This window comes from Magallana gigas, chromosome 9, assembly GCF_963853765.1.
Source record: "Magallana gigas chromosome 9, xbMagGiga1.1, whole genome shotgun sequence".
Taxonomy (NCBI): domain Eukaryota; kingdom Metazoa; phylum Mollusca; class Bivalvia; order Ostreida; family Ostreidae; genus Magallana; species Magallana gigas.
The window spans coordinates 13,159,761-13,177,622 of record NC_088861.1 but is presented as its reverse complement, the minus strand read 5'-3'; the positions used below and the strand labels follow the sequence as shown (position 1 = coordinate 13,177,622).

Sequence of the window (17,862 nt, the reverse complement as noted above, 5' to 3'; positions counted from 1 at the left end):
TGTTAACCTTCAGATTTAACAGAAGGTACAAATAAAGATGAATTGTACATGATTGCTATAAACGTGCATTTTTTGTAAATTTATAACGAATATGAAACAGTTATTCAGAATCATGCTCTGATTTGTGATTTCTTATTGAAATATATACTCATGCATACATGTTAAAAAATGTATGAAACCATACCTTTCATGTATATATATTTTTTAATTTGCTTTAATCGTTTTCTACAGAATATTTATTTAAGTAAAATATTTTTTTGGGCATTACTTTTTAATATTAGGTTTTATCATATACTATATGTCGCAAATGTTCAACTAATTATAAAATATTCTATAACAGATGAGTTTTACCTTACAATACCTTGGGGTTTAATTTAGATTATTGTAAACTTTATGAATCTTATTCAGTGCATGAAAGCAATAAGAGAATAACAACAATCAAATGAATAAGTTGATGTTACATTTTCTTTAGATATGAACGTTATTTCTTTAAATGTTCTGCAATACCAATCACTGTAAAATTGTTGCAATGATGTAGTAAGTATTTACGGTATCACGTGACTTTTTATCAAGGTTAGATTTATTTTTATAAAGAAACTATGTCATATTGGTTGTAAAAATTCTTTGATAGGTATTTTAAGTGATCTGTTTGAATTAACCACATTGATAGCACCAGTATGTATCTGTTTTAGCCCTCTGTAATTTTATCTCTACATCTTGCTGTAGGGTTCCATGAACGATACTTGTTTATAATTAATACAATATACATTTACTCTTTGCTTTTAGTTATAGCAATGATAAACTGCAACTGTTACAATGTTCCCTCCTTTTCTTATTCTCTAACAAAGAATTAGTTTATCAATTGCGTATTAATTAGATCTTTTTTTTTATCAAAATGTCAAATTCGCGTTTTTAAATTTTTAAATTGCTAAAACATTATACGTTTAAGTAATTTTTCTCTTTTAATTGTGTCATGAAACACATATAATCAAATACAATTATAGCTTTTAAAGACAAATGAAACTTTTATTTTCTTTATTACATTGATTATCCTTTAGACATCATTTCTTCATGTCTACTCACATAATGTTTTCGTAGAGGAGAATATAACCAGACAGGTACTTGTATTGTGTGTGTGACCTTGGTGAGTACAATGTGTTACAGTAGTATACAATTATGTTGACCAGAATGTTTGCTGTGGCATGAAGTACATCTAATATGGATTCCAAAGCCTTTTTTGAATTACATAATATATTAAATAAACCTGCATATGAAAGGCTGTCTTTGTAATGTGTTTTTCGACATTTTTTTTACCATGGGTTTGTAATTAGTATGCAATGGTTTGTGAGGCGGGTGGTCAACAAATAAGCCATGATATTCATCAAATTATTCATTAAATTTTAAGAAATGATTTGATCAGCTATAAACTATCTTTAAGAAGAGAGAAAATACATGTTCTATTTCTGAAACTATTTATTTTTTATTTATTTATTTATTTATTTTGTTGTTGCTTATACATGCACACAGAGAGAGAGAGAGAGAGAGAGAGAGAGAGAGAGAGAGAGAGAGAGAGAGAGAGAGAGAGAGAGAGAGAGAGAGAGAGAGAGCTCTTCTTCATAAGGGGATTAATATAGTATAAAAATCACACGACCATGCAGCCTTCTTAATCTTCTTAAAGTAATGCCACACAACCCACCGCTGTTCTCATGAGCGCTGTATCAGAGGAACTGCAGTGTGTATATCAAAATCTTAACTATCATATGTATAAATTTGAGATGAAAATTTCGATAAATTTCGTTTAGTTATTAAAATCATCTTTTATCATCTAACAGTACGTACGTGTTTTATCTCTGTGTCTTAAAAGGTGCCTCACTACACCTTTAAAATAGTTTCTCAAATCATCAAAAAATTACTTGATTATGATAGAAAGCATGATGGATAAGAAGTATATATATAAAAGAGACGAAAACATGTGTAATTTTAGATAAAAAATGGTATTTTCAAAAATTTCATTCAGTAAACATAAACAAAAGCCCCAGGTGGATTCGAACTCATGACCTGCGGTTCACAAGCCTGATACTTTAACCACTAAGCTATGACGACAGATAACTGAATCGATTTAAACAAACAGTTTAACAAAACATTTAAATCGCCATCTTGTGACGTAGTGTCTTAAAAAGTATAAGTCTTTTTGCATTTTTGCTTTGATTGGAAGGAATCACCAGAAAAGTGCAACTGCAAGAGAGAAAAAAGAGTGAAATAGAGATTAGGGATTAAGTAAGATGTTTTGAAGATAGTCCTACTTATTCATGAGAGATTATAAATTTCCGGACATGTAAAACAAAACAATATATTACCCTATGATACACTAAAACAGTAATGATTTAAAATCAATTAAAATAAAATGAAATGCAAATAACGAATCACAGAATTTATTTGTAAAGGACTTACCCGAAGATTCAAAACAATTTCTAAAAATCCAGAAAAAAACGACGGTTATATCACATGAAACGCTCTATATAATATACTGAGTTGACAATGATGCCGAATAATTTTAAGATCACAACAAAAAGGTAGACATTTCACAGTATATGCATTTGTGGATTAAGGCAATTTTTATGATTTTACTGCAACTTTGACATTGCTCCTAGATCAACCATTGTACTTGTATCATCCACATTGATTGTTAAAGTCAGTTTTGACAGCTTTGTTGCTTAAATTCGGTAGCACTACAATGATGCTTAAATTCACTAAACTCATGGGTAAGGACCAGTCAGAACTGACCATTTGTAATACCAATATATACTAACACAAAGCAAATAAATTAATGCCTAGAATCTAGATTTTCACAATGAAAACAAAATGTATATATACATGCATGGTAACGCCCTTTATTGAGTTGTCTTGTGCGACTTTCAATTTATCAAAGAGAAGATCTAACAAACCCTTAGAGTTTTGTTTTGTTTTTTTGTTGCTTTTTTTTTGGAAAGATAATTGTTATTTTTTTAGCTTAATCAAAATAATGTTTTCTATTAATAATTTAACCATTGAAACCGCTTTCTTTATTTTATGATAGAATAGTTTTTAATTCATTAATTTGATGCTATCTCGTTTTACAAAACGGTTCTAATTGACTTCGTCAGTATAGTTTTTTAGGTCAACTGAGTAAACGCAGGTGACCTATTGCTATCTGTTTTCGTCCGTCGTCGTGCGTCGTGCCACGTGCGTCGTGCGTTAACAATTCTACATTTTTAACTTCTTCTTAAGAACTACAAGGCTAATTGTTACCATTTTTTGTGCGAGGTATATCTATGGTAAGAGGAATCTAAATTGTGGAAATTCGTGGGGCCAAATATGCAAAAAAAGCCAAATGTTCAAAACTCTTCTTCTCTACCCCCACACATGTGAGGAAAAACTGGTTGCATAGTTATTATGTCCATGAAGCCCTCTACCAAAATTGGGAAATTCATGGCCCCTGGGTCAGGGGTTCAGGCTCTAGGGTGGGGCCAATATGGCCATTTAGTAAAAATGTATTAAATCTTAGAAAATCTTCTTCGCTACTCCCACATGAATTTAGTCGGATATAACGGATTTACGGATATGGCGAACTGATTCCCGTAGAGGTGAATTTTAACGAAATTTAACACTTTTATAATGAATGACTTTACATTTTAAAAAAAAGTTTGCACTACCCTTTAACATAATAGTTTGAATGAATTTATTTCAAATAATTTTTTCGACTTACAATCCAATTATTAAAAGTATGAAAGTAAATTATTTTATTCGAAGCCTCAATTAGCAAAAATTATAGTCTGGTCTAAGAAAACATGTATACAGTGAATTCGCTATAGTTATTATTACGAATTCGTTATTCGGATATAGCGAATTACGGATATAACGAAGTAAATCCATCAGTCCCTAGGACATCGCTATAACCGAGTTTTACTGTACCAAAATTGGGAAATTCATGACCCCTGGGTCAGGGGTTCTGGCTCTAGGGCGGGGCCAACATGGCCATATAGTAAAAATGTATTAAATCTTTAAGAATCTTCTTCTTTACTCCCACACATGTGGGCAAAAAACTGAATACATGGTTATAATGTCTACTAACTCCTCTTCCAAAATTGTGAAATTCATGGCCCCTGGGTCAGGACATTGGGGGGGGGGGGGGGGGCAGTATAGTGTTTATGCATATAATGTTTAAAAATATTCTCTATTCTCACACATCTGTATGAAAAACTGACTTCATAGTTATGTTTACCTGGAAGTCCTCTACTAAAATTTTAAATTTCATGTCCACCGGAGTATGGGTTTTGACTCTAGGGCAGGGCCAAAATGGATGTATAGGTGTTACATGTAATGCATATAATATTTAAAAATTATCTTCTTTACTCCCAAACACTTAAAGGAACACTGAATTCATGATTTTGTAGACCAGAGCAAAAATTATAGGTTTCATAGTTCTTTTTGAAAGATTTCAGGCAGGGAGATGGTCGTCATTACTTTATAATTTTTCTACTCCAGAATGAAACCCAATTAAATGAATATATGAGATTCCTCGACAAGTTTTGTGTATGGGTTATATGCTACTCAGGTGACCGTTAAGGCCTATTGGCCTCTTCTTTCATTGTAAGATTCATTGTTCTAACTTAAAATTTCTAAAATTTACAACAATGACAGGCATTTAAGCACTGAAAAGATGTTGCTATGGAACTTGTATATCCTAGCAAAAAACACACATTAAACGTGCACTCTACTGACTGTGATAGTATTAACTGCTTATATCTAAACATGTTTATAAAGAAGTTACTGTAAATTCCTAATTAAACGCGAATATTTAATATCCGCGTAAAATCGCAAGAAGCACATCTCGTGGACTTTAAAATCTCGCATTAATTTTTTGGACAAATATAAACTAAATGAAACTAAATGATAAAAATTCGGCGTTTGCAATTTTAAATTGTTGCGATTTCATTCAAAAAAGGATGAATTGCAGAATTAGAATTAGTGTAAAATAAGAAATTTACAGCTACTGAAATTATATTTTGAATAAATTGCTCCTTGAGTGATTATTAGGCGGAGTAGTTATTAAACCTTTGATAAAATGTTTACTGCTTAATTAATTTCTAACCAAGTTTTGGTAGATCATGTTTTGTCAATCAGAATTCATGTAATCTGAAATTGTAATGTTTATTGATATGAAGTGAAATACAGTTGCAAGAAGTAACTTTAATTTTATGTACATGTACAGGAAACCGAATATATGTCGTCCTATCAGAAGACCTTGTTGACCTATTAGAAGTACCGATCAAAATTAAAGCGACAAATTACAATGAAATATAAACGTATTCAGTCATAGCGGTTGAAAGTTTTGATGTTTATTCCGATTGTTGAAAAAAATAATTTTATGTTTCCGTCGCGATTTCCGAGATAACATTCAAAATAAATTATTGAATTAATGTCGATGGCTTTTCTGATGACATCTATCTTGTCTTTTTTCATATGTAAATGAAAGAAAAAATGAAACATTATTATACAAAAAATGTTTCATTTCTTGTAAGATTTAAGATTATTTTCAATTATTTATCACAGTTGGAATCAATTTATATTTCGTCGGTTTATTTGCATTCACATATTTTAATGTACATTTTAAAGAAAGAAATGTGTGACATTTCCTGATTAATGAAACTATGGAGTCGGAATGACATTGAAGAAATGGGTACAAAGATAAATATAAATTGATAAAAGATCTGGAGAGTACAGAATAACTAGTTCCGGATTAATAACATACATTTTCGAAAATATCAGTAAGGGTAATTTTATGATCTTTTGGGACAATGGCCTTCGCAAAGAGTGTGTGTGTGTGTGTGTGTGGGGGGGGGGGGCTAATACGTACTCAGGTGAAATGGATGTTCGACTTCCTCACTTTAATCCTGAGACTGCTCTGTTCAAAATTCACCAAATAACTAGACAGTAAATATATGTCTAAACAAACATATTAATGTTCAGACCTACTCATGTCCACTTTACAAACTGATTTCAGAGATTCTAAAAAAATTCTGTAGTTACTCTGTTTTCGCTCGGACATTTATACATGTATATCAAATAAATAATTGTATCAACAGATGGTTTTTTGGTGAAATTTGTGTTTATGAAGAGATTGGCTTCACTTTGCTGACACATTACATCGCGTTGTATTGTACTATTGTTGTTACATATAATACGCAAAAATGGCTTCATGGATGTGTCCAAGAAGCCCATTGGACCTTGTACTTGATTCTCACCGCTGCCACCCGAGTTCGACCCCTGTGATCGACAGTGGCTGTATGTGAAAAGGCTGTACTGTGTCTGCATGGACACGTAGATTTTCTCGTGACACTCCACTTTATTAATGACCACCTCATGCTGTGCCAACGAAAGATATTCATAAAAGTACTGGAACTTGCTTATCAGTCGTTATAAAATAAATAGATTTCTGCTTTAAAATAGCTACAATGAATTGATAAAAGTCAATTTTGCGTGTTTTGATAAAGAAAACTAAAAATTCATAATAAACCAAAGTCCAGTTTTTTTTAGAGAATTTCGGTACTTTTGAAGAAAACAAATGATTATTTATAGAAACCTGTTAGGGTGGTGCTCGGTTTGACATTTGTAAACTCAGTATTACCAAGTATAATATAAGGCACATATAAGGATAAAGAAAGGTCATTTATTAACTGAATACATGATAAAGCAAATTATGCAACATGATAAAATGTTAACTAACTAAATAAAAGCAACATTTGTAAGTAAACAATTTCACAAAAAAACACTTTTAAACATTAAAAGTATGTTACATGTTATAATACAAAGATACCGGTATAATCAAAAACATTTGTCAAAGATGGGGCGGCATCGGCACGCCATAAAAAAATATTCAAAATCAAGACCAGTAGCATAAGGAGGTGGGGAGGGTGATGATCAAAGCTACGCTGTAAACATACGTTCTCATCAGAAGTAAGAAGTAAAAAAATGGAGACTGATGCTATCTAGTTGCGCATGCGCGTGGCAGAAAATATAGGAGCCCTATATGGGCTATACGCAAAAACGTAAAAAACAAATGCATAACCGCTGTACGCAAGAGTCTCATAAGCCATAAACAAAGCAGCAAAAATACATACATAGCTATCAGTTTTTATAAATGTTTTTATAGATAAATATTGTTTTACATAATCTCATTGTGGGGGCGCAGGGCTGCCAACAATCCCTTGTTTCTCTTTTGTTCTGTCAAAATCTCTTTACTATGTGATGTTACCGGTATTCATGTTAATCTGTTATTTTTCAGTTCATTTTTTTTAATATAAAAAAAAACTTTTTCAGTTATTTAAACCTGCCATGTTGTAACTTGATTTGCAATGGTGGTTTACATAGAAACCAAAATGATGTGTTCCCCAGCAGAATATAGGGGAAATGGCCAAGACATAGATTGACTTATGTCAATCTGTCATGCTGTAAATTTTGAATCCACTGGATGGTTGTAAATACAAAATTTTCAATATGTCAAATTTTAAGTTGTAAATTTAATTTTTACTGCTACCCGGTAAATTTTAAATTTACAACATGACAATATAACCATACTGTCTTGTTCCGTTTATTTCATTGTTTCAATAGTGAATTAATTACATCAATCTATCTAAAGAATCAAATGACAAAGTTGAGGCTTTCAGAAACCATGTGATTGCATTTGTAGGCCATTAACATGTTTGCCAAGAGGTTAACCTGAAACATGAAACCTTGCTGAATATATAAAGATAAAATATTTATCCATATAAAACAGATGAAACAAATGAATTTAACTGAATATCGATTGTATTTTTTTGAAAGCGTAAGTTGCACATATCATAAAAATCTTTCGTTTTGTTTCAGAGCTGTCGATAATACCAACTGAAATGCCAAGTAGATTAAACACGAGATATTAAGAAATACGAGAAAGATTTAATTTGCCACACAGGTACGTGTAAGTACAAAAAGAAAGTTTTCAATCTTGTTCTTAAATATTTTGAAGTTAGTCAAGTATGCAAGACCAGATATTTATCTAATTACAAGTCTAAAGCAATTGTATGTTTTTAACGAAGGCATTAACTTAAATTTACATTGACACTCTATTTTTTATCTTTATTTGTAATTATCGAAATACATTAGGGACAATGAATGTTAACGTTAAGTAGGATTTTACGGCATCAAAAATCACACGTATATACAAAGCTGTTAAACACTTCATATCATTAATTGTTGGTTATATAATTATTATATTTACTAACAATTTTATGAGTATGAGTATTATACGCATTCAGTATCTCATATGTACCAGCATTTCTGATTCTGACACGAACATTTCATTCAAGACCAAGATGTATCTTCTCGGTTTGATAGAATCTGGTATATCCGGTATTTATATCTCTTAACAAGGTCACTACATAAATCTTTTGTACACCTGAAGCGTGTTTAACAGTTCGAGCGCTCGCCAAAATTTGTGTTGCGGATACTGGGAATTTGGGCGAGCGCTCGCTCTGTTGAACACCCCTCTAAAGTACTTTTTTAATATAAAAGAAGCTCGATTTATATTCATTCTATAGTATTGAATAATGTATTCATTTCTTTATCCTAGTCTTACTGAAAAATAGAAACAGCTTACTTAGTACACATTGTTTTCCATTTACACCTTTTTCCCATCCGCAAATACAGATCTACATGAATGTATATGTTTGGGTTATTTTCTTTTCAAAATGTAAGTTAAGTGAGAAGATACGTGAATTTCAAAGCTATAACTTATGTGTACTAAAGTGATTATACACCAGTTTGTACCCGCAAAGAACAATTGAATATTTCATATCGATATTACCGGAAAGACAGATTTGGGTATATGTTTAATAATATCAAAAAGGAAAAACAAACTTATTTGTATTATTTTCAAGTTGTAGCGATCATATTTTTATGAGGCTCAAAGAAAATTACTAGAAAAATAGTTTGCGTTGCTAATCACAAAATTTTCTTCTATTCATCCAATCACTTTTCGATTTTATGTACCTTTATTTCATCCTGCATGAACCGATAATGTGTTTATATATTTACAGGTCCATTTCCGCTTTCTTTATACATGTACTATAAATTAAACTGCATGCAACTTTTGTAACTTCATTTCTTATTCGAAAATGGGTCATGAACACGTGAGTTTTATGCTGTGTTAATTCACATAATAACATTTCAGTTAAAAAACCTGCTGTTGCACAATATTTTGACACCAATGATTTGTAAAATAAAGTAGACGCAAATTAAGGTTGAATTACATGACTTATATCAAATTCAGTTTCTTTTTCTGCGTGCTGTATTTATAAACTGAGTACTTTCTTTAACAGTAATAGTAATTGCGTGACAACACAGCCCGATCATTTTGGGTGTTGATAATATCTGAGTAACTGTTTTGAAACGGATACAGTGTGTGTGAAAGTGACATTATATTCATTATATTCATCTATTTTAAGTAGACAACATAACAATACTAAATATGAACCTTTTCATTTTTATTAAATACAACTTTTACAAAAGAAAGAAACGAATACAACTTTCTGGTATTTACTTTTTAATAGATTTGATCAATACATTGCTCTAAAGGTATAATATTTAAACAGTTGCATATTATCAACAGTATAATTTTATTATATTGTCATAAAAGAACATGTACAATTACATACACACAAATAATACACATACCTAACAAAATGTGTTTACTAAAATAAGAAATTATTTGTATTCAATTCAAATCACTCACAGGGAGGAGGGAATGGGTAGGGAAAAAATATAAATATACAGGATAAAGGGGTGGTACAAAAAAAAGATGAAAGTAATTATCTATCATTCTTGCCTTTGGAAAATGTTTGACAAATATTTATTGTTTTAAAGGAGTATATATTTTTAAAAAAGAGTCCGTTGATAATGAAATGTTACAGTGCCTCAATGTTTAAAAATGTTAGAAAGTTAGAAAAACTAAATTAACCTGCACACACACACACACACACACACACAGACATATATATATATATATATATATATATATATATATATATATATATATATATATATATATATATATATATATTGTTTTAATATTAAGATGAATGTATTTCAAAGGCGATGTATATCACTATTCATCTATTTGTCAAACAGAATAGATTTGTAATCAAATTTCAGATTTAATTGTAAATCTTTAAGAACGCATTTGATTATGCCCCACAGTTCTTTTATGCGGTAGCATTCAGAAAATAAATGGCCTGTTGTTTCTGGTATTACAATTGTCCTCAGAAAGAGCAATTCAATGAGCAGAGTTGATTAAATTTCAACTACATATTACGTAAATCTTTGCTACAGAAATTGTGTGAAGTAATTTGGTTTAAAGCAATTGTTACCTGGTTTCTTGAGATATAAACAGCAATTTATAAATCTCGTTCCATTTTTTCTTGACACATATTCTTCCCATTTTTTTTTAGATGTTGGCAACTCTCGATTTTGAGATGATTTCCTTACAGCCTCTATTTGAGTATATAAAGATTATTACAGTTTTGAGATATGTAAATTAAAATCTTTCTTTACAACACTGCCATTCTTTTGATAAATTTTAATTCCTGAGGTAAGTCCTGAATATTGACGAAAATTTAATTTTCGTTGAAAAAAAGTGTTAAAATGATGAAAAGAAAGGTAACTACCATGTGCATTCAATACGTCACTAATGAATCTTATCCATATTTTTTATAAAAGGAGTGTTCCCTTGTCAATTGTAATATCCGGATTATATCATAATTGGTCATTTGATATGTTTTGAATTATTTACCTTTTAAACCTGTATCCAACTTTAAAGGACATCCTTTTAAAATGAATTTCTATCTTTTAGAATTTTGACGAAGTGTTCATAGATTTGAAATAAAAACAAACCTTGATTATTAAGTGATATCATTTTCTTTACCGTTTTCGGTTCTTTTGTTCCAATTCTCATTCAATCAGTCATGAATACCTTGTCTTTCAGGGTTTTTAAAAAATTTATCATCGGCTTGATCATTTTCATCTTTGTCTTTTAAAAAGATCCTACATAGTTTTTTTTGGTTTTTTTTGTTGTTTTTTTTTTAAAGTCTTGCTTGGTTTATTGCTTCGAGTAAAACATTCATCCGATAATGACTTTGAATGTTATTGTTTAATTCTTCTTGATTATAGAACGCTCGAAACAAAAACTGTGTTAACAATAAAGCCATGTTGAAGCATATGCAATATTTAAACAATGAAATCCTTTCTTTTACAAAAGTACGTTAGCTAAAAGAAACAGCCAAATCGTCTCCTGTGAGACTTTGAGTCTGGCATCGTCATGATTATTTAGTGCAGTCCGGGATTTTACTAAGGTCGCTGTAGGTTCAGACCAATCGATATACAGGGCGTGTCAATTTCAGTCCTGTCACTTTCAACCGCTGTAGATTTCGACCAATCGATAAATAGGGCGTGTAGATTTCAGTCTGGTCAGTTCTATAAAGCTATGCATTAACTATAAGTTTCCGTAAGAAATAGAGGAAATTATGCTTGGTGTGTATATATATATATATATATATATATATATATATATATATATATATATATATATATGCAGCTCCATTTTAAAAATAATTGAGGGGTTTTGTTAGATAAATAGTAAAACACGCGTGTGTCGTATGAAATGTTTCATTATTTTTCCTGATTAAAGGATAAAAGCAAATTTGCCTTGGCAAACAGATGCTTACCTTTGAAATAAAGTGAAACAAGTAGAATATTATCATTTCTACAGAGACGACGTGTTGGGTTGCTTTAAGAGTGTAAAAAGTGATAGATCGGTAGGAGTGAAATATGACTGTCCTTTCTCCGAAACGTCGTAATTCATAAACGATTTGATATCAATCTTGTTACTGTAACAATAGTTAGAATGTCCAAATTTTTACGACTTACGTAAACCACCACAAGAATAGCTTATAGTATACATGCTACAGGCAAATATTTTCTAAAGCATTAAAAAATGCATTTACACCAAACACTCTGCCTTTACTAAAACATGTTATCCCATTGGGTCAACATATTTCAATGTTTTATAGTGATGAGAGTGTTATTAAGTAACATTTTCAAGATTGTTTTAAGTTCAACTTCCAATTTTCATTCCCTGTGAAAAGATATGTGAACAATTTTAGTATATAAAAAGTATCACAGTATATGACATGTCGAGAAAGTATATTCATAAGACACATAGACTAAGCTTGTTTTCAAATCAAAAAGTTTATTCAGGTTGTCTTTACTATTCAGTCAAATTTAATGTAATCATTCTCAAGGGCTATGCTACTAGAATCTATGTCTTTAAATTTATCTACTTCGATCGTGATGCTTGTAAAATCACAATAAGATGTTTATTTCATAAAGCTTTTCTGGTGGAAATTAATTATATCAATAACATCAAATATCAAACAAACAGATCGATCCACCAATTCTAATATTATGTTCAATAATTAGCCTGTCTTATCTTTACTTCGATCTATATACGAACAGTCTAATTGTTCTCTAATTTTTATGTTTTAACCTACCACGAGTTATAATAGTTTTATTTCGGATAACATTACTGCATTCTTCCTTATGTTTGCTGATTTTTTAGATGATAGTCGGTACATATTTACAATTGATTGTCGTTATTGCTAGTAGTTGTTCATTTTACTTATGTTTTGTTTTCTACCAATGAGTCAGTGATATCTTATTTCACAAACTTTCTGCAAAGGTTTACATCGGCTACAACTTTAAAAGCATAGGATAGATAACAGATTAAGGGGATTAAGATACCAAATACAGTTACATGAATGCTGTAGTTCTCTGATTAAAATAAAACTTTGCAGTCAAAAACAATGTAGTACAGTATTTACAGTGCATTTTGCATTTCATAGTGTAGCCAAAAGGAATCAAAATGATAGCTTATTCAGTAATACATGTCTAAATAAATAATATGGTGAATTTTGCAATGGTATCAGACTTGGTGTGTCACCTTGTTTAAGCATATTGATAATTACATTCAACAATTCGCGAAATTAAATCTACGCTCGATATGATAAAAACCAATAAGTCTTTCAAATTCTTTTTATAAATTTTTGGTTGTATAACCTTTCAATCATTTCAATCAAAGCATCCACATCCAATACTAAATTTCGTGTATGTTCCTTTGTTCACACCGCACATAATTTCTAAGTCATTAGAGTGTGTTTTGCTTGAAATTTTTTCCCTTCTTTATCAAAGTATATCAAAAACATTTTTGTGCAATCTCGTCTTTGTTTGTTATTTGCAAATTGCAATCAATAATTCAGCGTTGAACACAAGACGACTTGCACGTTTGCAATCGTTTCCTTAATTCAGCCAGTTGACAAAGTTTGTAATTAAATGGGTTTTTAGCTAGCTGTGTGATTCAATGGATCGTCTTTCGATCTGAAATTTCATGGCTACAGAACAGTCTTGAACAGATTTGATCGTAATCTGCATTCTTCTGTTTGATCACGGGCATATTAACAGAAACATTTTTACTGGTAATCTTGATAGAGTTTTAGAATTTGTGCGACTGTCCACTTCTTTCCTCAGGACAAAGGACTCAAAGATTCACTGATATGCACCCAATTATTCGTTCCGTTTTTAATTGGATAATAATATATACAATGCGTTGTGGTAGCCATTAATTTTGCTGTAACAATTTGTCAGAGGGGTGCTTCTATTGTCTTCGCATAACATTTAAAGTCTTTATCGAATTAAATGAATGATGTCAATCTTCGATGAAATCATTGTTGCACATGAATACATTGATCAACTAAAACCTATGATGCCATGCACTAACAGTAAAAGATAGCATACGTTCATTTATATGTTACAAACATTTTGCCTGTTTTATTTAAGTATAATTGATCATCTTTATTTTTCCACTCTTTTTTCCAGCCACAAACAATGTGTTTTTGGTATCGACACATTAACTGAATGGACAATCCGATTTGTCAACTGCAATATAACGGAGAAAATGTCCATCTTGATCTACAATGTGGATTCTCTTATTGTGACTGTCCGCAGTCAAAATCTGACTGTGGCTATCTGTGGCGATGCCGTCTGGTTTAAGTGACGTTTTTATAGTAGAGGGAGAGCCTGTATATCTAAAACGAAGACGACCGGTCTGATTGACAACTACTACAGCAAGAGAACCCCTGTCTGCCACGCAGATATCAAGGTTTTTATTCTCACTAACAAACTTCTTGCTGCTTTTGGAATACAGAGGCACGCCTTTGTTATCAAATTGAGCTGTTAGGCTTTCTTCGAAGCTGTCCGTATAGCGGATAACTTTTGATTGTTTCTTGTTATTGCTGATCATGGTCACCAATAGGCCATCAAGGGAAGTACTGCAAACACTGCAAGGTGTCCACCCATGCAATGTGATAACTTCTTTAATGGTTTTTTTCTTCATCCTGTTAATGGTTTTAGAGTCTGGGTCCGAATACACAAGATAGCCTTTCTTTGTCGTTGTTATACCCCCCACATTATACCCTGACTTGGTTTCAATTTGCTTAAGAAGTTCTCCGTTCAGATTGCGTAATTTCATAACTTTGCCCCAAGTTGTCCAGACTTCGCTATTACTACACCATTCTATGCTGCTGGTGCCTCCCTTTTTTCCAGTTGTTATAGTGTTGATAATTTCTGGTTTATGGGCTGAAGGTTTTGTCATGATAAAGCCATCTTTATCCTGCGAGACAGCTGAAAAAGTGAGAAAACCAAAATTTTGGTGTAAATTGTTTTCATCTATCATATTCGGGACAAATTTGAGAAGTGGAATTATCTTCCTAGATGGCATTCTGTTGAATTTTGAATTCTTTGATTCGTATTCAGAGGCGATAAATTCATCACTGGTGTCAAGCAATTGTTTCAGTTTCAGAATGTGGCGATCTAATTTAGACATTTTCTTAGCAATACTAATTTCCTGTTTTTCTAGAGTTGAAATGTGTTTTGATTTCCCTTCCATAATACACGATTTTCCCTTTTCAACAACAGCTTTCATTTTTTTCAACAAGTTGTCTCCATGTTTTGATACGGCAGCATCAAGTCTTTCGTAGTGTTTTTCAACAGCGGTTTTTTCTCTTTGTAAATCCAGCGCTATATTTTGGTATAAGGGAAATATGTTTTCCTTCAATTCTTTCAAATCTTTTTTAACCTTTTCCCTTTTGCCCTTTTTTAGATCGTCCGAGATCTTGTGTCGTCTATGTTTTGCCGATGAAAAGCACGTATGACAGAGAGAAATGTCACAGTCTTCACAGTAAAATTGACAATAGTTTTTAGCGTGTTCCTTGCATTCCGGGTATTTAGTGGCAGCATGTTTTTCTTGGTACGGCACAACTTTGTGGGGTTTGGATAAACTACAAGTGTGTTTGTCAACACAGTTACTGCAGAGACTTACGCAACAAGGAATACAATAGCTTGTCACAGAAGACCTACTGCAAAGATTGCAAAGTATGGCGTATTGGGCACTGCGGGTTGGGTGCAACACTTTTGGTTTTGTTGATGCACTATCTGCCAATTAATCAAAACTATGTGTAAGACAAATATGATTATTATGTTTGCCTTTAAAGTTAGTTGAAATGTGGAATAAAAAACCATATATATGCTCTGTTTATTTTTTTTTAATCAACAGGAAAAAAATATTCCATTCATTTTTATATTTAGCATGCACTGGCCTGTTTATAAATAGAATTTTTAATGTTGAGTCTTTCAATTTCTACTTGAGTAATCTACGACATTGTTTGATTAAATTCCAAACAAAACAAAAACAGAAGCGTATTTATTTCTGAACCCATTTTTCCATTATTGGTTCTTGCCCAATTTAAGTTTCCTGTTATGTATAATCTTACCTTTGTTATTGATATCTGATGATGGTTCATCGATTTCGTCGTCAGTTTCACTTGCATCCCAAAATTCATCTTCGTCAATGTATAATTCCTTCACCTCCTCCTCCACTTCCTCATCATCAGAATATTGTTCTTTAGCCGTATCTGAATCGCTGTTTTCTGAATCCGACATAGCTCTAGATATTTCTGAATGTTCATTTAAACTTTCCAGTTTTATGGTTTCCAATAACTACATATCAAACGTCAGCACTTAGTTACCTGTGTCGAATATGTTACAAGTATCAAGTTCCAACGGCTTACACATACTCGGTGGGTTTTAAAGACTAAATGAATGATCCTCAAAAAAGGAGGGAGGGTCGTATCAGACTTGGTGATCTAATTTTACCAAGAGCATTGTGATAAATCTTTGAGTGCAATCTTTCTTGGCCAAGAGATTGCGGCAAAGAAAATTCAATGTGTCTTCTTCTTTGTTACGTTAGATTATTAATATATGATATGGTATGAATAAGGGGGAGTAATTAAAAAACTCTTATTTCCAAAAAATAAAATGGCAATTATAATTTACCTCTTACACATAAAATTTCCTTATTTGTGAAAATTTCAGTTGATAAAACCGTGACAGACCAACCCATTCCAATCCTGCAGGGAATAAACATTACCAGGAACGAAGGGGTCAAAGGTGCAAATAAGCATAGAACAAAATTCAAATTATCTTGCCTGTTCTAGACTTTCTGATATTGGAAATCTGGGAGGTTTTTGCAAATAAACATAGGAGTATTCCCCACTTTCCCTATACATCTTCCGTCTTGCGCATTAATATGAAGCTTTTTAAATTGCCATGGGGCTTTAAAACAAGCGTATAGCTTTATTTTTGAAATCATTTACATATATGTTTGTCCTTACGTTGCCTGTCGTTGTCCTCATCGTCGTAACTTTTTTGACATTTTCTTCTGAAGAACCTCGTGATGAAATTAAATTTTGAACAACGCATCATAAGTAAAAATCTTCTAAAGATCTTTTTTCAGAATCAAAATGCCAGTTATATTAATCATTTCCATTAGCTTCCTACTCAAAAGTATACACATGTACTAGATAAAATCCTGTACAAGCGCGGGGATTAACACGTTACACATTTATTTGATACAATGTTAACATGTTGAACCATATTTTGTTTTCATTGTTGTATATACTGTGTCCGATTTTTTCTTGATTGCTTTCTGAACCTGTTTTTCTAAACTGAAATAAAAAGCTAACTGCATAACTTGATATTGAGATGAGGGAGAAGGGTGAAAAATTTAAACTGAAATGGATGATGTATACATGTACGTGGCCTTAATTTTTAAATTTTTCTATAGCAGCTGACAAAAAAAAACTTCCTTTTATTTGATTTCAAATTAGTTAGTAGGTATCTAGTGCGATGTATCTCTAACGTTTGTTCTTTAAGTCCAATTTCATTATAATTTTGATCACTGTCCCAAATAAAAATTTCAGATAAAAGACTGTTTCGAAAAGAAAAAAAAACAATCGGGGAGGGAGAGCCAACCCCTACCCCATTTAACTTCCCTGTTTGATGCATACATCATTTGTTCATATAGACGTAGGACACAGTCTGTTAATTGTTTACAAATTAATGTCTAAGGTTTACTAATGCTCTGTCGTGGTAAAAAATGTGTTAAATTTAAAAAACGCTAATGTATGTATATTTATTTGCATATTCTAAACCAAAGTTTCAGATCCAAAGTGTCTGCCAGATGGTTAACTCTCACTACATTTCTCGCCATGATGTTAATTATACTTTGTCCCAAGATATCCTCGATTCACGTTTTGCTTTATTACTCGATACATGTACGTGTATTTGTAAATACCCCAGGTTTCAAACGATGTTCAAAATCATGAAAACTTTCAAGATTTC

The 17,862-nt window shown here is 31.7% G+C and overlaps 1 protein-coding gene across 1 annotated transcript; it reads right to left on the bottom strand.

The window, feature by feature from the left end:
* Positions 1-11,707: 11,707 nt before the first annotated feature.
* Positions 11,708-16,301, bottom strand: LOC105322002 (Tripartite motif-containing protein 45). The gene is made up of 2 exons (XM_011420513.4): positions 15,954-16,301; positions 11,708-15,615 (listed from the first exon to the last, which is right to left on the bottom strand). The coding sequence occupies exons 1-2, from the start codon at positions 16,120-16,122 to the stop codon at positions 14,033-14,035; spliced, it is 1,752 nt and encodes a 583-aa protein (XP_011418815.3). The 5' UTR covers positions 16,123-16,301; the 3' UTR covers positions 11,708-14,032.
* Positions 16,302-17,862: the final 1,561 nt, after the last annotated feature.

Excerpts from the sequence above, each read along its gene's own strand:
- LOC105322002 (XM_011420513.4), bottom strand. The coding sequence starts at position 16,122 with ATGTCGGATTCAGAAAACAGCGATTCAGATACGGCTAAAGAACAATAT. Across the intron at positions 15,616-15,953 it reads ATCAGATATCAATAACAAAG|ATAGTGCATCAACAAAACCA; the intron begins GTAAGATTATAC and ends ATTAATTGGCAG.